Source organism: Odocoileus virginianus, chromosome 5 (assembly GCF_023699985.2).
Source record: "Odocoileus virginianus isolate 20LAN1187 ecotype Illinois chromosome 5, Ovbor_1.2, whole genome shotgun sequence".
Lineage (NCBI taxonomy): Eukaryota > Metazoa > Chordata > Mammalia > Artiodactyla > Cervidae > Odocoileus > Odocoileus virginianus.
In genome coordinates this window covers 74,821,343-74,845,001 of record NC_069678.1, presented here as the reverse complement: position 1 = coordinate 74,845,001, position 23,659 = coordinate 74,821,343, and the positions used below count along the sequence as shown (strand labels likewise).

Sequence of the window (23,659 nt, the reverse complement as noted above, 5' to 3'; positions counted from 1 at the left end):
AAAGAATGAAATTAGAACATTGTCTCACACCATATACAAAAATAAGCTCAAAATGGATTAAAGACCTAAATGTAAGACCTGAGACCATAAAACTCCTGGATGAAAACATAGGCTGAACACCAATTTACAGAAAGTATAGCAATATTTTCTTAGATCTCCTAAGGCAAAAGAAGTAAAAGGAAAAATAAATAAATGGGACCTAGTTAAATGTAAGAGATTTTTTAATAGCAGAGAAAACTATCTCCAAAATGAAAAAACAACCCCCTGAATAGGAAAACACTGATGCTGAAGCTGAAACTCCATACTTTGACCACCTCATGTGAAGAGTTGACTCATTGCAAAAGACCCTGATGCTGAAAGGGATTGGGGGCAGGAGGAGAAGGGGATGACAGAGGATGAGATAGCTGGATGGCATCACTGACTCGATGGACATGGGTTTGAGTAAACTCCGGGAGTTGGTGATGGACAGGGAGGCCTGGCGTGCTGCGATTCATGGGGTCACAAAGAGTCGGATACAACTGAGTGACTGAACTGAACTGAACTGAATAGGAAAAAATATTTGCTAATGATATGACTGATAAAGGGTTAATATCCAAAATAGATACATGGCTCACACAACTCAATATTAGAAAGGCAAACAACTTGGGGGACTTCCCTGGTGGTCCAGTGGCCAAGACTCCATGCTTCCAATGCAGGCGATCTGGGTTCGATCCCTGGTCAGAGAATTAGGTCCCACATGCTACAACTAAGACCTGGTACAGCCAAATGAATAAGTAATTAAAGAATAATAACAAACAACTTGATTAAAAAATGGTCAGAAGAGAATGCTCTGGAAGTCCAGTGGTTAGGACTCAGCACTCTCACTGCCTAGGTCTGAATTTGATCCCTGGCCCAGAACTAAGATCCTGCAAGCTGCACGATGTAGCAAAAAAAAAAAGAAGATATGAATAGATGTTCCAAAGAAAGTATACAAATGGCCAACAGGCACATGAAAAGTTTCTCAACATTTTTAATCATCACAGAAATGCAAATCAAAACCTCAGTGAAGAACCACCTCACACTTGTCAGAATGACTATCATCAAAATGTCTATAAATAACAAATGTGGCAAAGCTGTGGAGAAAGGAGGATCCTAGTACAGAGGGGATTCCTGTTAGGGGGCTTGTAAATTGGTGCAGCTACTATGGAAAATATTATAGAGGTTCCTAAAAAAACTAAATATAGAATTATCATATGATTCAGCTGTTCCACTCTTGGGTATATATTTGAAGAAAAAAGAGTAATTTGAAAATGTACATGGACCCCAATGTTGATAGAAGCATAATTTACAATAACCAAGATATAGAAGCAGCCTAAGTGTCCATCAACAGATGAATGGTATATGTGTATGTATGTATACACACACACGTGCACGTGCAATGGAGTGTTACTCAACCATAAAAAAGAATTTACAACAAAATGAATGGACCTAGAGGATACTCAGCTTACTGAAATAAGTCAGACAAAGACAAATACTGTAATGTTATCACTTACTTGTGGAATCTAAAGGAATAAAACAAGTGAACATAATGAAATAGACTCACAGATGTAGAAAATAAATTAGTGGTTACCAGTGGGGAGAGGGGAAATAAGAGCAGCAAGATATGCATAGGGGAATAAGGAGGTACAAACTAGTGTCTATAAAATAAATAAGCTAGAAGGGTATATTATTACAGCCCAGGAAAGTATAGTTGTTATTTTATAAACTTTAAGTGCAGTATAATCTATAAAAATATTGAATCACTGTGTTGTACACCTGAAATTAGTATTGTAAATCACCCGTATTTCACTTAAAAATAGTGAAAACACAAAGTCCCATTATGAGGTATGAGAGAAGGGGTATCATTACAGGCTCTATAAACAGTAGAAAAACAACAGAGCATAGCATGAATGCATTTACACTAATACATGTCCAACTTGGACAAAATGGACAAATTCTTTGAACGTTGACTTTAATACCTCTCTCAAGAAAAAATAGGTAGGTAACTTGAATAGCCCTGCATACATTGAAAGAATTGAATTTATTATTGTAAACCTCTTTACAGGGAAAAGCCCAGGTCTAGATATGTTCACTGGTGATTGTTACAAAAGGAAGGACAAAATAACACCAGTTCTATACAAACTCTTAATAAATAGCTGAGGAGGCTTTAATTCCACTAGTATCAAAATCAGAAAAAATTTTTAAGAAATGAAAACTGCAGACCTATATCCCTCATAGTTGATTGCATAAATACATAACAAGTTTCTAGTGTATCCAATTCAATAATATACAAAAAGTAAGATACTTCATAACTAAATGGGATTTATTCCAAGAATGCTAAATTAGTTTAACATTAAAAAATAAACCTGTAACTCAGCATATTAATAGGATAGAAAGGAAAAGCATGTTAAAATAAAAAACTACAGAAATCTCATCTCTCTATATATATATACATATATATATGTGTGTATATATATATCAGCAGTTTAAAATAGAAGTTTTACAGTCTAATAAAGAGAATTTATGAAAGACCTAAAATTAATATGTCCAATGGTGACTGATTGATTGGTTCTTTAAGATGAGGAACAAGGAGATGATGTCTATTCTTGTTTTTATTAAACATTTCAGTGGATCTTCTAGCCAATGTAATAAGGGGGGAAAAAAACACAATCAGAGGAGTACATTTGGGAAAAAAATGTCTTTATTCATGGATAACATGATTATCTATGTAGGAAATCCTGGAGTAGTGTGTGCATGCTCAGTCATGTTCAACTCGTTGCAGACCCATGGACTGGTAGCCCACCAGGCTCCTCTGTTTATGAGATTTCCCAGGCAAGGATACCGAAGTGGATTGACATTTCCTACTTCAACGGATCTTCCTGACCAAGGGATTGAACCCCAGTCTCTTGTGTCTTCTGCATTGGCAGGTGGATTCTTTACCACTTCTTCACCTAAGGAGTTTACAAAATAGTACTAGATCTAATCAATCAGTTTATCAGAGTTACAAGATCACTGTGTAAAAATCAATTGTATTTCTGTATACTAACAATCAGAAGTTGGAATTTAAAAACAATACAATAGCATCATAAATATGACATATTTAGGGTTGAATTTAACAGATTATCGGCAGTCCTTCTATGCTGAAAATTATAGAACATTGCTAAGAGAAACTGAAGACCCAAATAAATACTATGAGGTATACTATATTTCTGAATCAGAAGATGCAATATTGTTAAGATGTCATTTGTCCCCAGATTGATTCATAGCTTCAGTACAATCCCAGTAAACATACCAGCACGCTATTTTAAAATAGAAATTGAGACACTGATTCTAAAATGTATATGGATATTCAAGAGACCCAGAATAGCTGAGACAACTTTGAAAAAGAATGTAATTCAAAGACTTACACTACCTGATGTTTAAGGCTTATTTTAAAGATATGTTAATCAGGACACTATTGGTAATATGTATGTCTAGATCGGTAGAACAGAGTTGAATGATTTCAAGTGCTGTTTATAAGGGTATATACACATACCAAAATTTGTCAGATTACACACTTTAAATGTGTACATTTTATCACTTATTTTAAATACAGCTAAAAAATATCACAGAATCTTTGAGGAAATGTAGTGGACATTCAAACTTTCATCACATCAGTGGGGGAATAGAACCAAAGAGGTAGCCTCATGTCAGAGTTTCAAGCAAAAAGGAACAAAATTGTGTTGACTCTTTACTAAAAACCAGAGAGAAATAATGTTGGTTGTGATATAAGAATCTATGAAACTGTATATCTATGCAATCCCCAACTTGTATACTTTAGGCTGAATGGCATCTTGACATTCTTTTTCCCTGAACAGTTCTAAAATAGGAATTTCCGTTTATTTTAGTTCAAAGCTACATATATCCTTCAGAGAGTTGTGAAGTTACAAAAGCATACTTTTAAAGGTTCATTGTAGCACAGGCACGAACAGATGGTCCTAAAATCTGCTGGAGGAATGTTTTACTTTTTGGCCTTCAAGGAATACATTTCTTTTCTCTTAGGGAGAAGGAACTGATAGTCTTCTTTTCAAAAGAATGAAGGGAGTTGGTGAAAGGTGCTCTGGAAAGTGGGGCAGAGGAAAGAGGTGCTGTTTCATTGACTGTTAGCATAGCTGTTCCTCGTGTTATACATGGAAGACAGTGTTTAACCTCAAGTTGAATGAAAATATAAGGATCCCCCAGGAGCCCTGGCTGTCACCTCTCCAGTGACTGCAGCAGGAGCTGAATACTGCATGTTCACAGTAAGATTGTCTTTACCCCTCCTCCCCCATTCCCTGCATGCCCAGTGATAGGGGTGAGCCCTGGCTTCAGAATGTTGTTTCTAGCCAAACCCCTGGGTTTCCCTATCTCCTAGCTCTCCCAAGGTTGCTGCTACTTTTAACGTTGAGGCCACCAGCTCTAATCTCATTGTGTTCAAGTGCCGTAAGAAAACCTGGTCTCCCTCCACAACCCTCATCTCCCCAAATTTAATTTCTGTCTCTGTACATCCACCTTTCTGACCCCATTTTTACTCATCTTGAAAAACTCAAAGGCTCAGTCCCTGTAAGTTTTATTTGTCTCTGTCCACTTCCTTGTTGATCTAGCCAGTCCCTCGGCTTTAAATACAGTCTCCTGATGTCTTCCAGATATCTTCCTTCAACCTGACTCTTCCCTGTTTTATAGATTTGAGTGTCTTTTTTAAATAATTTGTTTATTATTTTGTTGGCCATGCCACATGGCTTGCAGGAGTATCTCAGTTCCCTGACCAGGGATTGAACCCATGCCATGGCAGTGAAAGCCTAGAATCATAACTACCAGGCCCCCAGAGAAGCCCTCAGCGAAGAGCTGACTCATTTGAAAAGACTCTGATGTTGGGAAAGATTGAAGGCAGGAGGAAAAGGGGACTACAGAGATTGAGATGGTTGGATGGCATCACCAACTCAATGGACATGAGTTTGGGTAAACTCCGGTGATTGGTGATGGACAGGGAGGCCTGGCATGCTGCGGTTCATGGGGTTGCAAAGAGTCAGACATGACTGAGCAACTGAACTGAACTGAACTGAAACATCTCCAGGAAAGGACATTCCTCCACCTGTTCTATTGTCATTCAACTCAGTGTTGCTTTCTCAGTTCTGTGTCTCTTCCTTCACTCATGCTTTTTTTCTTTATCCAAAGTGTTCTTCCTCTGTATCTGATTTCATAGCCAATTCAAATGTTAAACCCTTTAGGAAACCTTAATTCTCCATTCTCCAAACAGTATCATTCCTTTCTGCCTTCCTCTGTTTCCCATCTTTCTTTTCTCTTTTCTTTTTTGACCTGCAGTGCTTGCAGGATCTTAGTTCCCTCACCAGGGATCAAACTCAGGCCCCAGCAGTAAAAGCACTGAGTCCTAATCACTTTTTCAGAAGGGAATTCCTCTAGAACTGTATTCTTTAATGGTGCTTGTGATTGTGTGAATGTTAGATTCTGGGGGTGGGAAACACAGGGAAAAAAAGCTCATGTACATTTCACCTGGTATGCTAAAATGATTCTTTTAACATAAGAGCACATAGAATTTAGCTCATTGCCTGGCTCATGGTTGGCGCTTCGCATATGTTCTGTGTTTTGCACCTACTGTTGTTATAGAAATTGTCTCCCTGCCTTTTATCAGTATGTCATTGTCACTAATTTGTGAGCTCTTAGAAGGTCTGAATCCCGTTGTCTCATAAGATATTCTCAATGGAATTATTTGCTCCTGACTTGAAGATTGCTTTGCAGTTTTATATGCAGAGCAGAGGAGACAAGCATACAAATTTTAACAAATACTTAAACTTATTATGCTCTTGGTGCTGTTCTAAGCACTTTATTAATATTTATTTAATCCTCATAGCTTATAAAACAGTTACTTTTATTATCCCATTTTACAGAGGAGGAAATTGAGATATAGAGAAATCATGTAACTTGCCCAATGTCATACTAGGCCAGGATTGTATTATAGGCAGTCTGGCTTGAATCCTTGATATTAATCAGATCCAGAGCTGGATGTGGATGATGCCATATAAGAAATACAAAAAATGTGCTATGGCAGTTCAAAAAAGGGAGTGGTCACATTAGTTCTGATGGGGAATTAAAGAAGGCTACTGGTAGGAACTGGTGTTTTTACTAAATCTTAACTTGGGATCAGCTTTTTTCAGCTGCTTGGATATGGGAGAAGAAAAGGGAGGGTGGTAGCGGTGGTATAATTGCTAAGTCATGTCCGACTCTTGAGACCCCGTGGACTGTGGCCTGCCAGGCTCCTCTGTCCATGGGATTCTCCAGGCAAGAACACTGGAGTGGGTTGCCATTTACTTCTCCAGGGGATCTTCCTGACCCAGGAATTGAACCCAGGTCTCCTGCATTGCAGGTGGATTCTTAACCAGCTGAGCTACAAAGGAGGCCCAAAAGGAGGGTAAATAAGAGCAAATGCTACAACTCAGAATGGGAAATGTTAAGGCAGCTGGAGGCAGTCCTGCTTGCAGGGACCCAGTAGGAAGGGAGGTTAAGCACGAACGCTGGTGGAGTGAGAGCACAGGACACTTAGGACCTGAGTGGAGGACAAGTGGGGACGATGTAACCAGAGCTGAGCCTTTGGTGAGTATGGAAGCATTCAGTCAGTCTGAGAAAGAAAAGGAAATTTTTATTTGAGCCAAATTGAGGATTATAGCCTGGAAAAGCATCTCAGAAAACTCAGAACTGTTAACACCTGTTAGAAGTCAATGCACAGTTATATGTTTTTTGAGACAGAGTGCTATACATTACATGATGTATTATTAACAGTTGACACAATCCAGATCTGCTAGAAATGACCCCCTTACAAGATCCAGAGGAAATGTTATCAAAAGTGGTCTTGTTGGACCTTGGAGAATGTTGCTTTCATGGTTGAGCAGGTATTTCTGTCAATGGGGAGGCCTGGTGGATGCATAATGCAGATACACAATGCACAGTAGAAGGGAGAGAGAAGGCCAAAAAGCAGAGAAAATTTTTTTTAATGTTTAAAATTTTTCTTATCTTACCATTAAATATGAATTTTTTTTTCACATGTAGAATGAATCAGTGCTGTTAGAGATTGACTATAGGTAAAACAGTTATAAAGTTGTTAAATGTCCAGAAAAGAGGTAATTGGTCTTGAACTACAGTAACAATAGTAATAAATCAACAGATATTACAGAATTTGAGTTGACAGAGCAGAGAAATGGCTCAACTAAAGTGGAAAACCAATTATTTATATCATCGTATGACAAGTGTAAGTTTACTTTATGTTCATAAGATCCTTTGAATATTTGGGAAATTCTCTCTTTGGTATAAATGAACATAGTTTTAAGAAAACAAACCAACTAACCCTGTTCATTCATTTCTAAAAAAATACGAAGTTTTAAGAAAATCTCATTAGCTTTGAAATTGACATCCAGGAAAATGGTTTTGTTAGAGGCTAGCTAATTTATTCAGAGTATCCAAATGGAAAACTTTTTATATTTTCTCATGAGGCCATTTGGCTTGTGGAATCCCAGGCTCCCTGACCAGGGGCTGAACCTGAACCCAGCAGTGAAAGCTCTGAGTCCTAACTACTGGGTCACCAGGAAATTCTTTTTTTTTTTTTTTGGAAATTCTTGAAAATATTCTTAGTCTGCTCAATGTAAGCAAAATTAGAAATCACTTTAGCCTAATGATTTGGAAGAATGGCAGATATAAAATTTTTTAGAATTGCTGTATATGATTGTATCCATTTCTTTCATGTGATATAAATGTAAATTGTAACTGAGAACCTAAATTGATCTATCTACTGACTTCTCCAAGAAGGAATCTTCTGACTTACCTTATTTGCAAAAACTTATTTAAAAGTATTTTTTTAGAAAACCCTGATAGAACTAGTTTGTTTTATTGGGTTGATAAAAGTTAGTGTGAGAGGAATTTTTAATTATTGTTTGGATGCCTCTGGCAATACAGCTGTATATTAAAATATTAACTTTGCAAGAGTTATAAACATAACAAAGTCAAACCAGAAGATGATGGTATCTTGGCATTGTATTGGTACAGTACCTAGAAATAAATTTACCAAGGATATAAAAGACTTGAAACCTTAAAACTATGAAATTTGTTGAAAGAACTTGAAGAAGACCTAAATAAATGCGACGACATCTCATGTTCATGTGTTGGAAGACTGAAAGTTTTTAACATGTTAATACTACTCAAAGTGATCTACAGATCCAGCACAAGCCCTATCAGAATTCCAGTGGGGACTTCCCTGGTGGTCCAGTGGATAAGAATCCATCTGCCAGTGCAGGGGAAACAGGTTCAGTCCCTGATCGAGGAGGATTCCGCATACATAGCACAGAACAAGTAAGCCCCTGTGCCATAACTACGGAGCCTGCAGAGCCTGAGCTCACGAGCCCATGAGCCGCAACTAATGAGCCCTCATGCTGCCACTGCTGAAGCCTGTGAGCCTAGAGCCTGTGCGCCGCAACAAGAGAAGCCACTGCAACGAGAAGCCTGTGCACCACAGTGAAGAGCAGACCCTGCTCGCAGCAACCAGAGAAAACCCTGCACAGAACAGCGAAGACCCAGTGCAGCCAGAAAAATAAAACTTTTTCTTTAAATTTCAATGGCCTTTTATAGAATTGGAAAGCCAATACTCAAGTTCATTTGAAATTGCAAGGGACTCTGAAGCCAAAATCTTGTAAAAGAACAAAATTGGAGGCCTCGCACTTGTCAGTTTCAAAACTCACTTCAAGGCTACAGTAATCTAAAGTGTGGTATTGGCATGAAATAGAATTAAGGTCCCAGAAATAAATCCATACATTTAATGGCCAGTTGCTTTTGACAAGGGTGCCAAGACTATTTAATCGTGAAAGAATAGTCTTCAACAAATGGTAAATGGGACAACTAGATATCCACATGTAAAAAGAATTAAGTTGTTCCCTTACTTCAAATCATAAAGTTTAACTCAAAATAGATCAATGACCTGAATATAAGAGCTAAATTTATACAGCTCTTAGAGAAAAACATGAGGGTAAGTTTTCATGACCTTAGATTTGGCAGTGGGTTTTTAAATATGCATAAACAACAAAAGAAAAAAATACATAAATTGGAGTTAAGAAAAAGTAAAACCTTTTGTGCATCCAAGGATATTAACAGGAAAGTGGAAAGACAACCAATACGATGGGAGAAAATATTTGCAGTCCATTTAGCTGATATAAGGATCTGTTCTCTAGGTCTAGAATAAAGAAATCTTACAACTCAACAACAAAAGACAAACAGTCCAATTTAAAAATGAACAAAGACATGAAGAGACATTTCTCCAGGAAAGATGCACAAATGGCCAACAAGCACTTGAAACGATGCTTGACAAGTTGGTGATGGCATCCCAACCATCTCATCCTCTGTTGTCTCCTTCCCCTCCTGCCTTCAATCTTTCCCAGCATCAGGGTCTTTTCAAATGAGTCAGCTCTTTGCATCAAAGCATTGGAGTTTCAGCTTCAGCATCAGTCCTTCCAATGTACACTCAGGACTGATCTCCTTAGGATTGACTGGTTGGATCTCCTTGCAGTCCAAGGGACTCTCTCCAACACCACAGTTCAAAAGCATCAATACTTCTGCGCTCAGCTTTTTTCATAGTCCAAATCTCACATCCATACATGACCACTGGAAAAACCATAGCCTTGACTAGACAGACCTTTGTTGACAAAGTAATGTCTCTGCTTTTTAATATGCTGTCTAGGTTGGTCATAACTTTCCTTCCGAGGAGTAAGTGTCTTTTAATTTCATGGCTGCAATCACCATCTGCAGTGATTTTGGAGCCTCCCCCCAAATAACATCAGCCACTCTTTCCACTATTTCCCCATCTATTTGCCATGAAGTAATGTGACCAGATCCAACCAGTCCATCCTAAGGAGATCAGTCCTGGGTGTTCATTGGAAGGACTGATGCTGAAGCTGAAACTCCAGTACTTTGGCCACCTCATGCAAAGAGTTGACTCATTGGAAAAGACCCTGATGCTGGGAGGGATTGGGGGCAGGAGGAGAAGGGGGCAACAGAGAATGAGATGGCTGGATGGCATCACCCACTTGATGGGCATGAGTTTGAGTAGACTCCGGGAGTTTGTGATGGACAGGGAGGCCTGGCATGCTGCAATTCATGGGGTCGCAAAGAGTCGGACACGACTGAGCGACTGAACTGAACTGAATGTGACCGGATGCCATGATCTTAGATTTCTGAATGTTGAGTTTTAAGCCAACTTTTTCACTCTCCTCTTTCACTTTCATCAAGAGGCTCTTTATAAAGTTCTTCCCTTTCTGCCATAAGGGTGGTGTCATCTGCATATCTGAGGTTATTGATATTTCTCCTGGCAATCTTGATTCCTGCTTGTGCTTCATCCACCCCAGTGTTTCTCATGATGTACTCTGCATAGAAGTTAAATAAGCAGGGTGACAATATACAGCCTTGATGTACTCCTTTTCCTATTTGGAACCAGTCTGTTGGTCCATGTCCAGTTCTAACTGTTGCTTCCTGACCTGCATACAGGTTTCTCAAGAGGCAGGTCAGGTGGTCTGGCATTCCCATCTCTTTCAGATTTTCCAATTTATTGTGATCCACATAGTCAAAGGCTGTGGCATAGTCAGTAAAGCAGAAATAGATGTTTTTCTGGAACTCTCTTGCTTTTTCGATGATCCAGCGGATGTTGGCAATTTGATTTCTGGTTATTCTGCCTTTTCTAAAAACAGCTTGAACATCTGGAAGTTCATGGTTCACGTATTGCTGAAGCCTGACTTGGAGAATTTTGAGCATTACTTTACTAGCATGTGAGATGAGTGTAATTGTGCAGTAGTTTGAGCATTCTTTGGCATTGCCTTTCTTTGGGATTGGAATGAAAACTGACCTTTTCCAGTCCTGTGGCCACTGCTGACTTTTCCAAATTTGCTGACATATTGAGTGCAGCACTTTTACAGCGTCATCTTTTAGGAGTTGAAATAGCTCAACTGGAATTCTATCACCTCCATTAGCTTTATTCGTAGTGATGCTTCCTAAGGCCCACTTGACTTCACATTCCAGGATGTATGGCTCTAGGTGAGTGATCACACCATTGTGATTATCTAGGTCGTGAAGATCTTTTTTGTATAGTTCTTCTGTGTATTCCTGTCACCTCTTCTTAATATCTTCTGCTTCTGTTAGGTCCATACCATTTCTGTCCTTTATTGAGCCCATCTTTGCAGGAAATGTTCCCTTGTTATCTCTACTTTCCTTGAAGAGATTTCTAGTCTTTCCCATTCTATTGTTTTCCTCTAGTCACTAGGGAAATGTAAATCAAAACCACAGTGCAGTACTCCTTTATGCCTGCTAGGATGTCTATAGAAAACAGCAACAACAATGGAAAATAACAAGTGTTGACAAGATTGCAAGGAAATTTGAAAACCTACATTGCTGGTAGAAGTTTTAAATGGTTCATTCACTATGAAAAACATTTTGGCAGCTACTCAAAAAGTTAAACATAGAATTACCATATGACCCTGTAATTCCACCCCTAGTATATATTCCAAAGTGTTGAAAACAAGTCCTCATAACAAGTATATGTACACACATTTTCATAGTAGCACTGTTCACAATAGCCAAAAGGTAGACATAGCTGAAACATTCATGGAAGGATAGTTAAACAAATTGTTATGTATATGCACAATGAAATATTTTTCAGCCATAAAAGAGAATGTAGTACTGATATATGATATACTGATATGTCATATATACATGTATGTATATATCATACATATATCAGAATGAAGTACTGATACATGCTTACCATGGGTGAGCTCTTAAAACATGCTAAATTAAAGAAGCCAGACACAGTAGTCACATATTCTGTGTTTCCATTTATATGAAATATCCATAATGCAGACAAAATACAGATTCATGTTGGAGGAGGGAATCGGAAGAAACAAGTTAATTAGTAAGGGAGTTTACTTTGAATGAATGATGGGGAAGTTTTTGGAACTAGATAAGAGTGGTGGTTGAAGAACATTGTGAATACACTGAATGCCACTGAGCTATTCATTTTTAAATGGTTAATTTTTTGTCATGAGAATTTCATTTCAATATTTTTTTTGAGTATAGTAGTATAGGAATATAAAAGGTATCAGAACACTCATCTGCTATTTTTCACACTGCAATTTATAATGTTAAGAGGAGGGTGGTAAAACAAAAGTTTTAAACTAGAGTTTCAAAAGATCAGAGCCATTTAAAAAGATTGAATTAGAAAGTTTAACAAGTGATAAGGATAAATGATAAGAAAAAAATAAGAATAAAAGCGAAGAAATAAATTATCATTGACCTATTTCATCCAGAAGCTAGATTTTAGCATCAAGATGATATAAGCTCAGACTTACTAACTAGATACAAAATGGTGGCCGATGAGCTTTTCCATGTAAGGTTCAGAATTATCACCTTAAAATCTCTTGATAAGAATAAAGCAAAATATTAGTTATTTCATTGAAGATATCAAACATAAGTTAGTAAAACTAATAAATAATGAAGTTCATATATTTATAGAGGAAAGCACTCATTTGTATGGATGTGGGAAAAGAAGGCAGATACACTTAAATATAGGATATTCTTTTGACTTAGAATTTCAGTGTATAGATATTCTCAGAGAATCCATTGGATAGAAGAAACTACTGTAATTAGGTAAACTAATTTTGAGTTCAGTGCAGTAGTAAAAAAGACAAAATGAATGCAAAATGTTGTCATGTGCTTGGGTTATAACACAAATCACCTATAAATTATAGAGAGAATTTTTGTGTATGTTGAACTTTTACTAATGGTGACTGATTTTTCACTTTGTCTTTATTCTTTAGTAGCTCCTTTGTCGCTTTAACAAATAATATTCTGTTTTGTCTTTGAGAAGGTGAAGGAGCTGTGCTGTGTCAGGCACACCAAAAAGTGCCCATTCTTGGCAGAATAAGAAAGTTAGTGCTCTTTTTTGACTGCAGATGATAAAAGCCATGAACAAGTCCAACGAGCATGTCCTGGCAGGAGGTGCCTGCTTCAATGAGAGGGCAGACTCCCATCTTGTGTGTGTACAGAATGATGATGGCAACTATCAGACCCAGGCTATCAGTATCCATAATCAGCCCAGAAAGGGTGAGTGTTTGAGCCGACTGAGGTCATGGCATGGAAGATGGTGCTGTGACTGGAGAGTGGATATCTCAACCCCGTAACACTCAGTGTCAGAATAGGTGAAAACAATTGATTGTATTAACCTCTTGAAGCTTGTTCTGCAGGAATATGTTGACTGCCCAGACTTAGAGTCGGAAATGGGATCTCTGTTATTGAGGGGAGCATCTTGAAAATACTGCCTCAGGACAGGACTGACCAGGCCAGTGTAGGTATTTGGTGCATTAGCCCCATAGTGAGAATATGTTTAGGTAGATTTAGCGCTTTTTGAATGATCATACCCAGAGTGTTAATTAACAGATTGACAGGATTCTGAGGGAAGCCTTCCAGGTTCAGTGGTACTCAGGATGTGATCTCATCACTTAGGAGATTGTTAGAAATGATGATTGTATCCCAGATCTGCTAAATCAGAGTTTGCATTTTAACACAATTGCTATGTGATTCAAATACACATTAGAATTTAAGAAGTGTTGCTCAACATTAGAATTTAAGACGCGCTGCTCAACATGCCATTTCCTAAAATGTCTTACCAGTGTCTATGGTTTTTAAAATATTCACATGAATGAATAAAACTTTTGCTTATTATTTTAGACTGAGAAGCCCTATATTAAATAAGTTTAAACAGATTTCTTTACTGCAGGACTTTTCAGAGCCTTTACATGTTTTTTTTTTTTTTTTTTTTTTTTGGAAAGGAGGATAGTGCTTAGACCTTCCCAAATTTATTTGACCACAAATCTTTTTTCCTCTCAGAATATCTCCTAAAACTAGCTTTCTTTAGTATGCTTCATTAAGCACTTCTGTAGTAGACATACTACTTCTGTCTTCAAGGTATGTTTTTGAAATCAGCTGTTTAGTAAAGGCATAAAAGGTACTGAGCACATGTATATTCAAATATAATATCTAAAACAGGTAGGTGACAAGTCTACTATGCTCCCTATTAGTCAAATCATATTTATAATATTTTAATAAGTTCTGGGTGTCAGTAATGTAGTTGGTGATATCCACTGATAAAACTAGAAGGTCTTCAAAGGAGGATTCAAGGCCTGTGAGAAGTTTGAAAACTAGGTCACAGGAAGATCTCTTGAATAAAATATAAATGTTTAACCTAGAAAAGTATAGATTGAAAGAGAGTGAAAAATAGGTATCTCTATTTTTAAGGTTCTCTATTATGTGGAAATAATATTCAACTTACTCTCTATAGCTACAAAAGACCAAAACCAGCACCAGTGGGTGAAAGCTACAAGGATCTAGATTTGGGCTCTGTTTGAGAGCACATTCTGTAACACTGAGAGCTATCCAGAAATAGAAATGGTTGCCTTGTGCTATTATTGTGGGCTCCCTGTCACTAGGAGTCTTTGACAAAGGCTGGATGACCTACCCATTAGAGATGCTGTAGGGCCAGTGGGTAGGGAGTTGGAATATCTTAGTCCAATGTAAGATGTGGAGAAACAAAACAGTGTAGTGCAGTTTTATAAAGCAAAATGTAATTAAATATCCTTTCTTTTATGAAGAGGTATTCATCTTTTAAATACGTATTTGTTTTTTAAAGCTCCACTTGGTAAGTAAAATAGTTGGCAACCATATCTCCATATTCAAAATATATTTGCTCTTAAAAAAAAGCAATGAATTAGATCCGGGGTCAGCAAACTTTTTCTGTGAATGACTTGCAAACCTGTGGTCTTTGTTGCCAACACTTTGGCATCATACTTCAAAAACTGCCATAGACAATATAGAAATGAATGAATATGGCTGCATTCCAATAAAATTTTATTTACAAAAACAAGCTGCAGACCAAACCTTAGTCTTGACTACTAAGATTTCCTTGCTTCGTGATTGAAGGAAGCTCAAAACAAAATGGAAGAGTGTATCTTAAAAACTCATTCTCTAAGCTCTCATTAGTATTTGAGTTATTGGTTACTTGTATATGATAGTGTATAGCGTAAGTGTTTTTTATTTTCTGTATAATGGTTTGAGTTCCCAACTACCAAGTGTTTCATTATTATTTTCAGTCATTCCATCTCAAAATCTTTCTTCACTAACCTATTTCTATTGCTATTTTAGTGACTGGTGCCAGTTTCTTTGTGTTCAGTGGCGCTCTGAAATCCTCTTCAGGATATCTTGCCAAGTCCAGTATTGTGGAAGGTAAAGAATGGGTTATTTACTGCATGTACATAGTTCAGTCTTAATTATACAACTGAAAAACAAGGGACATTAAAGGAAAACTTGACACTTTTGCCATAGACTTCTGACTCCACAGAAGTTATTTATTCAATAGCATCTCACTGTACACCTAATTAAGACTGTCATAAGGATGCTTAACTCTCCAAAGAAGGGAGTAAATGGTAGAGATGCCGTGGGACATCGACATAAAGTTAAGAGATGGCTTTTCAGAGCTCTGGAATAAGGTATCCAAGGGGACGTAGTCTGAGTTCAGATACATCACTGGGTGCAAATCTGTAAATAAGTAGATGAAGTTCAGCCCCACTTATAAATTTATTTTATTGAAGTATAGTTGATTTACAATGTTAATTTCTACTGTACAGCAATGTGATTCAGTTATATATGTGTGTATATATACATATATATACACATTATTTTTCACATTCTTTTCCATTATGGTTTATCACTGGATATTTTCTTCCTCAACTATTCTTCACTGTATTTTGATCTAGTTACTCTTGTTGCATAACAAAGTAACCAGAATTTAATGGCTTAAAGCAACTATTTTATCACCCTCACTGATTGTGCTGGATCTGCCCTTGACAGGGCAATGCAGGGATGGCTTGATCTTGCTCAGTGATGTCTGGGGCCTCAGTTGGGATGACTTGAAGGTTGGTGGTTACTTGATGGCCAGGAGCTAGAATTATCTGAAAGTTTGTTGACTCACATGTCTGGGGCCCATCTTGGGATGATTTAAAGACTAGGAAAGATGACTGGAGTCCATAACAATGGACTGTTTAGCATGCGGCCTTGGGCTAGTTGGACTTCTTATATGGTGACTTAGAATTCCAACTACAAGTATTCCAGCACAAGGCCAAAGCCACACTGGTTTTATGACCAAGTCTTGAAAATCACACAGTCACGTCCATCATCTTCTGGTGGTGGAAGTGGTCATAAGTCTGCTGCAGGGAGAGGAGTTAGATTCCATTTCTTGATGGGGAAAATGGAAAGATAGCATTGTAGAAAAGCATGTGAGACAGGAGATGCTATATTATCTTTGGAAAGTACAGTCTGCATACAGAATGACAGGTTTTCATTTCCACTGTGGCTCACTCCAGTGCCCTAAGAGCAGTTCTTCCTGAGGGTGGATTCCTTTGTGTTAATTGAAATACATAGATAAACTTAACATGTGTTAACAGAGATTGACTTTGATCTCCTTTATTGCCAAACTCAATAAAACAGCAAGTGAAGAGCAAAGTATGCTAATATTTCACAACTTAATTTCACAACTCAAAGCAGAAATATTCTATTAAGAAATCTAGGAGTTAGTCGTTCTACTTCCTCATCAAGAAATCAAGGCATTAAATGACTGATTAATGCCTTTGTAATCAAATATTGACTACCTTTAAACTGTGTCTTTACAAGATGCTTAAAAAGCACCCCTTAAAAGTCAAAATGATAAACTGAACTGAAAGAAATCCTTACAAATGCACAGTAATGTATTTAAAAAGTTTCATATATGTCTTTGGCTTGGGAATTTCTTAGGTCTTATATTTCACCATGTGTGTCGGTAGAGCATTTAGCTACCTATTTATGAAAATTTTACTGATGGTCTTTAGAAATTATTTCAGTTGACAAAATTATGTGTCAGAGAAGCAAGATAATTGCTCAGTATGTGACAGCTTGCTCCCTCAATTTCAGTATTTTCCTTTAACTTAGGTGGTATCCCCCAAATAATTATCATCTGTTGGCTCATGGTAGCCCATGTAAAACATACATGGTAGATTTGCCTTATTGCCAGTCAATAAATGGAATTACTCCCCAGTTTACTACTGTTGTTTATTCAGTGATTTGTTTAACAAGCACTGGCATTCACTGTATGCAGTCATAGTAAGGTGAGTGATACAAACAAATGAATATGATTAGAGCATGATGCAACAGTGGAAACACAAACAAAATGCTCTGTGTGTCCAAAAGAGGGATATGACCATGTGTAAGTTTTCCCTTTGAGCAGTCTCGGACAAAGTTAGTTGTGCCTGAAGTGAAATCAACAGGCAGGTGTTTTAAGCAGAATCCATCTTGGCATTTGCTCCTCGTAACACTTTCAGTAAGTAAGAGGTTGAGCTCAAAGGACAAAACCTCTTTGTATCTGTCAGCTTTAGAGAACAGAAGTTTCATGTTTAATCCTAGAGGGATTTTCTAGATGCCAGGTACAGAGTTTCATCTGCCCCTCTCCCTGGCTTTGCATTGTTTCCATCTGTATTGTCTTGGTGCTGATTCTCAGATGGCGTTATGGTCCAGATCACTGCAGAGAACATGGATGCCCTGAGGCAGGCACTGCGGGAGATGAAGGACTTCACCATCACCTGTGGCAAGGCAGAGGCCGAGGACCCCCAGGAGCAAATCCACATCCAGTGGGTGGATGACGACAAGGACGTCAACAAGGGGTAAATGCAGCAAACACCCCCTCGGTGGCATTTCGTCATGGGCTAGCCTCTGGATTTTATCTAGCCTGGCATTTTATTACTTTCCTGAAACCCCTGCCTAAAAGGACTGCTTTGTATTATTACATGGATTTTTAAGTTTCTGATTTCTTGGCTTAATTCCTGAAGGAGTTTCTATGCATATTTTTGAAGGGAAGGGGAAGGAAGGAGCTGATGAAACACAGCAGTCCCTCTAAAGTTATTGAGATAATAGTAAAACCTAAGCCTTTTTGGTTTACAAAACACTTTTGCTAATATTGTTTCATTTTCTATAACAACTACAGATGAGTTAATAAACACCAAAAGGATAAATGACTCCACAAAGCTTGGAAGTGGCTGGGCTAGGACTTAAAGCCACCTCCTTGGGCTTCAAATTCTATGTTCATCTCGAATATGGCAGCTATGTTTCTGATGGTTCAAGCCAAAACCTTGGAGTCATCTTCGACACTCTGCCTCACACCCTACAGCTTTCCAGCAGTAGAGCCTGTTAGCTTTCTTTTTAAACATGTCCAGAATTGTACTACTGCTCACTGCTTCTCCTGCCATCATTCGGTCTGCATTATTGCAGCAGGCTCCTGGTTGGTTTCCTTGTTTCTAGTCTGGGCCGCCTTCCTCCTCCTAGCCTGGTCAGTTTCCAGTACAGCAGCCAGAGCAATGTCACTGCTTGCTCAAAGCTCAGCACTGACTGCCAGGGTCATTCAGGGTAAAAGCCAAAGCCTGCTACAACTTAAAAGCCTTACACAATCCCCTGCCCACTCTCTTACTTGTCAGAAACTATCTGGCTTCTCGTGTGAATATGTCAGCTGTACTTCTGCCCTCCGACCTTTGTACCTTCACTTTCGCAACAAAGGCTTCCCTGGCCAGCCTACTGCATTGTAAGCCTCTCATACACATTTCTTCCCTCCTCCACCAAATACTTCATACTCCCCTTCCCCGTATTATATTTAAGGGTACCTGTAACTCACTAACATATAATATATTTTTACTTATTTATTTTATTATATTGGCTCTGGAATGTAAGGTCCATGAGGGCAGGAATTTTTGCTGGTTTGTTTACTGCTGTGTCATCAGCACCTAAAACACTGTATGGCACCTAGTAATTTCTTTAAAAAACTGACTAATTGAATAAATATGTCAAACTTCATTGTATTAAGCTTTCTCCCATTCATCCTTCAGGAAATAATTCTATATGTGGGCTTCGGAAAAGACAAAAATAAATTCATGGTCCTTGGTGACAGGTGACTCAGTCTAAGTTTTGAAGATAGTCATAATAAGGGCACCAAAGTATGGAAGATGCTCATAGAAAACTCTATAGAAGACAGTAAAGAGAAATGAACTCAGTAGAGGCAGTAGGGCAGGATTCAGGAATGACTTCCTAGAGGAATGGCTGCCTCTTGAGCTGAGTCTGGTAAGATGGTAGATACTTGCTGCCCAGCTGTGGCAGAGTGGGCCTGCCAGTATGACGGAACGGCAGGAGCGAAGGCAGATAGAAGGCGTTTGCAGCACGGCATACCAGATTTTTTTAAAAGAATGTTTTAAAACTTTTGTTATTGAACAAACAGAAGCAATTTCTAAATCAATGAGTATGTTTGTCTACTTTATAACTTACATTTTATCTTCCCATACTTCCGGGAAAATTTAATTTCAAAATCAATTTGTGTTTAATTCTCTATTATAGTGGGTTGTTAGGTTGATGGTGTGAACTGATATGGGCAAGCATCTATATTATCACAACAAATTCCATGGTTATTAGGACAAACAATTGGTAATCTGACAATCGTATGCCATATGGTATTGGTAGCTAACAACAAGTAGGTGGTCCCTTCCTACAACAGTAGCAGCATCTTAGAAAAAAGAACAAGAACTCATCAGGAAAAACTCTCGAACCCAGGAGTCTAGTGTATAGTGTGTAGACAGAATGTTTTCTAGCTTGTCCCACAATGTCAGGGTATCCTTTCTCAAGAGAGTTCTTATCAACTAAGGCTGCTCTAGTTTTTATACTGTCTGATGAGTTAGAAATTAAACTTAACAATGTTTAAGTAATTTTAATTCAGTCAAATGTAGCATGTCCCTGATAGTCAACTTTAGGTTAAATTTGATCTTTAAACATAGAGATTCAAAAACATAAACAGGTTTGAAAGTTGTTGGGAAAAGTTCACAACAATTACTTTGACTCCTCATCAGAATGAGTGTGTACATCCACATATTTATACTTGCTATATTTTGGAGAGGACACAACCATAAAATGTGGGCTTTCAATTCAGGAACCTAGGAGTGCTATGCAGCACTGAAGGGAACTTGTTTCGATAGATAATACAGATGCATGTTCATCAGTTCATACCAGCACTGTCATAGTTAACATACTTGGTCAAATAATTCCTTTAGTCTGTAAACACTGAACTCCTGTGCTGTGTGTCAGACTGCGAGTATAGCACATGGAAATGAGTATATCATGTACCTTCCCCTTCGGAAGTTTGTTTGTGAGGCAGATACACAAATGTATGGAGAGTATGGCGAGATGGTGTGGTGGTGGAGCAGGGAGAGCAGGGTTGGGTGTGGGTCTGTGCAGCCACTGAAGGGAGGAACACGAGGGAAAGAGAGCAGGCTTGGAAACAGTTTCTTTACGTTAAATAACCACCTTCTGCCATCAGGACTCCTTTTTCATACGTGTGTCCTCGGAATTATTTCAGTGCACAGGCGCCTCCCTGAGAGCTCTGTTTATGTACATTTGGGGGCGTGGCTGCTTCTTTTGTGATGTTTTGCACAGGTGTTTTCAGCAAGGCACCCAGTATATGATAAGAGAGAAGCAGTTCTTCTAAGAGCTGCTTCCATCTCTTTCCTTTGTTTCTGTTTTAGTGTCCTAAGTCCCATAGATGGGAAGTCCATGGAGTCTATAACAAGTGTGAAGATATTCCATGGATCAGAGTATAAAGCGAATGGAAAGGTCATCAGATGGACCGAGGTAAGGAAATAGAAACTTGGCATCCTTGACCCCCTCCTTTGAAGACCTTTTTACTTGGCCCAGAGATATTCTGGACTGATTCTGGAGGATGAGGGGGAAAAAAATCTCTGTTACCTTCTATACTCCAGTTCCCTCTGGTCTCTCTTAGCTCACTGGAAGGAAATGCACTAAGTGTGGCCTGCAGCAGTCTGACATCTCCGCCCCATGAACTAGCTTTTAGAGATTTGTTCACACTGGACCTCAAGAAGGGTGCATCTCTGAAGGGTACATTCTGTCTTTGCTGCATTCTTCAGAAAGCTAGGCTGGTTATGCTGCACTCAGTTATAACTTAGATAACACTGTCTTTTAAAAATAGACTTATCTCACAAATAAGAAAACTAAAGCTCAGAAACTAACTTGTCCAGGATTACATGGCAAATAAGCACTGGTAAAGTCCTGATTCAAACCCAGATGTGGCCGACTCCTAACCTGTTTTCTACTATATTGTTTCTTAGAGCTGTATTAGAGGCTTACCCGGGGGTGAGAGGAGCCAGGCAGGGACCCTGTATATGTGTATGTGTGTGCGTGCATGCTAATTTGTTTCAATTGTGTCTGATTCTTTGCAACCCTCTGGACTGTAGCCCACTAGGCCCCTCTGTTAGTGAAATTCTCCAGAATCTCACGTGAGATTATCCAAGAATACTGGAGTGGGTTGCCATGCCCTCCTCCAGGGTATCTTCCCAACCCAGGGATCGAACCTATGTCTCCTATGTCTCCTGCATTGGCAGACAGGTTCTTTACCACTAGCGCCATCTGGGAAGCACATCAAACAAATCAGAAAGTTTATTTCTTGAGAATAAACAGGTAGGTCCTGGATCTCTTGATTTCTTTTGAAACTCATTTATACCTGTCTATAAAAATCAAGTATTAAATGATAAGATCTCTAGGATTTCTGGAAGCTTTAAAAGTCTTTAAGAAGTTCTGTGACTTCTGCCTTTTCCATTTTACACACAAGGTAACTGAGCCAAGGGAGGATAGGTGCCTAGTAACCCAAGTTTACTAGCTGGTTCCTGACAACACAGAGGCTAGAAGTTTTTGAGCTGTTGTTCCAAGTGACATATTTCTTACCAGACTTGGTAATTTTATATGCAGCTGAGTGGTTTTATCTGCTTGCTTTGTAATGATCATCTGTTTGACATATCTTGAGTAGTTGAGGGTCTGAAACATGTGAATGTCTTTACTGCTTACAGAGTAGTTTGACCTCTGCTACCTCTTTTTTGCTCCTCGCTGATCCCCTGAGATAAGGAGATGAGGAATGAGAAATTACATAATGAGAAAACAGTCTCAGAGAGGCCAGGTGACTCTGTGACTTGTCTAATGCTGGTTGCTGGCAGAGCAGGGACCAGAGTCTCCTGACTCCCACTTGAGAGTTCCGTCTATCACTTCACACTGCCATTTTCACTAATGCATTGGGCACCAGGCTTCAGAGCGACCCCTTTGCAGATTCTTAATATAAGCCACTGCTTGAGTCATAAGCCACGTGTTGGTATAGAGAAGCATTCTATATTTACATGTCTGTATCTTTTATGTTTTGCTTTCTAAAAAATTTTAAATGTATTTTTTATTTGAAGGATAATTGCTTTACAGAATTGTGTTGGTTTCTGCCAAACATCAACATGAATCAGCCTATGTTTTGCTTTTATATCATTTATACGATAACCAGAGAAGGTAGGTGCTTCCCGTTTTACAGAGGCAAATCGGCATTAAGAAGCCAGAGGACTTGCTCACGACCCTCCTGTGTGTGATAGGACTCAGGTCTCAGTTCCAGATCTGCTGTGCTTCCGCCTGCGCCCAGCGCGGTGCTCGGCTCACAGTGACACAGCTTTGGCCTCAGCAGTGGCACAGCCACGTGGTAGGAAGAGCTCTGTCTGTGCTGAGAGGCAAAGACGCAGACTCTCACCTGGGCTCTGAGTGAGTCCCCTCTTCTATGAGTGAGCAGTAATATGCAGGTGTTGGGTGATGTGATCTATAAGGACTGTTCTCTTAGATTCTAAGATCATTTCCTTTAGAAAGTTGCAATGTGTCCTTTTAGAAGTACACATTGCAAAATGCAAGCCTTTCCCAGTTCTGAACAGAATGTACCATTATGACTGCGGCCATGGCTTTTAGGGAGATCAGTAAGTGGTAGCTACCATCCTGTGGATGCATACACTGTGAGAGGCAGAGGCTGTTACTTAGATGTGAGATGTCAGTGCCCTGCTTTTCTTGGTGTTCTGTGTCTGGTCTTCCTGCACGTCTCAGGGAGTCAGGGTACTCATATTCGTGAGCTGGTGCACTCACTTCCTCCCACATCTCCTGGACACAAGCTTAAAAGTCTCTTTTGTTTGGGGAACAGGTGTTTTTCCTAGAAAATGATGACCAGCACAATTGCCTGAGTGATCCTGCAGATCACAGCCGGCTAACCGAGCATGTTGCCAAGGCTTTTTGTCTTGCTCTGTGTCCCCACCTGAAGCTTCTGAAAGAAGATGGAATGACAAAACTGGGACTTCGTGTGACACTTGACTCAGATCAGGTAAGAATCTCAGCCTTTGAAGCAGGTCTTGGGCAGTATCTTTTTTCTGACACGAGTTTTCTTCCTGCAACCCAGAGTACGAGTCTCTGCACTTGGGCCTGACCGGATGTAGTCTTTGGCCTTCCCTCTGTTGGTAAGACAGTTGGATGTGCTGCTTGGTCAGCCTCTGAACCATGTGAACTCTGGCTTCCTCACCTGAATGTCTTGCCTTGTCTTTCTTTGTAGTGTGGGATAAGAAGTGTCAGGACCTGCCACCCCTATGTGAATGACACAGGGGCCACCCTGCCTCCT

The 23,659-nt window shown here is 39.0% G+C and overlaps 1 protein-coding gene across 4 annotated transcripts in view; it reads left to right on the top strand.

Moving 5' to 3' along the window:
* Nucleotides 1-23,659, top strand: part of ZFYVE9 (zinc finger FYVE-type containing 9) — a 112,928-nt gene that overhangs the window by 86,832 nt on the left and 2,437 nt on the right. For all 4 annotated transcript variants that reach the window (XM_020869511.2, XM_020869502.2, XM_020869495.2 and 1 more), the window contains 5 exons: nucleotides 13,029-13,179; nucleotides 15,274-15,354; nucleotides 17,657-17,819; nucleotides 20,712-20,817; nucleotides 23,192-23,368. In XM_020869511.2, coding sequence (XP_020725170.2) covers nucleotides 13,029-13,179; nucleotides 15,274-15,354; nucleotides 17,657-17,819; nucleotides 20,712-20,817; nucleotides 23,192-23,368 — 678 coding nt within the window. The remainder of the gene's footprint in view (nucleotides 1-13,028; nucleotides 13,180-15,273; nucleotides 15,355-17,656; nucleotides 17,820-20,711; nucleotides 20,818-23,191; nucleotides 23,369-23,659) is intronic.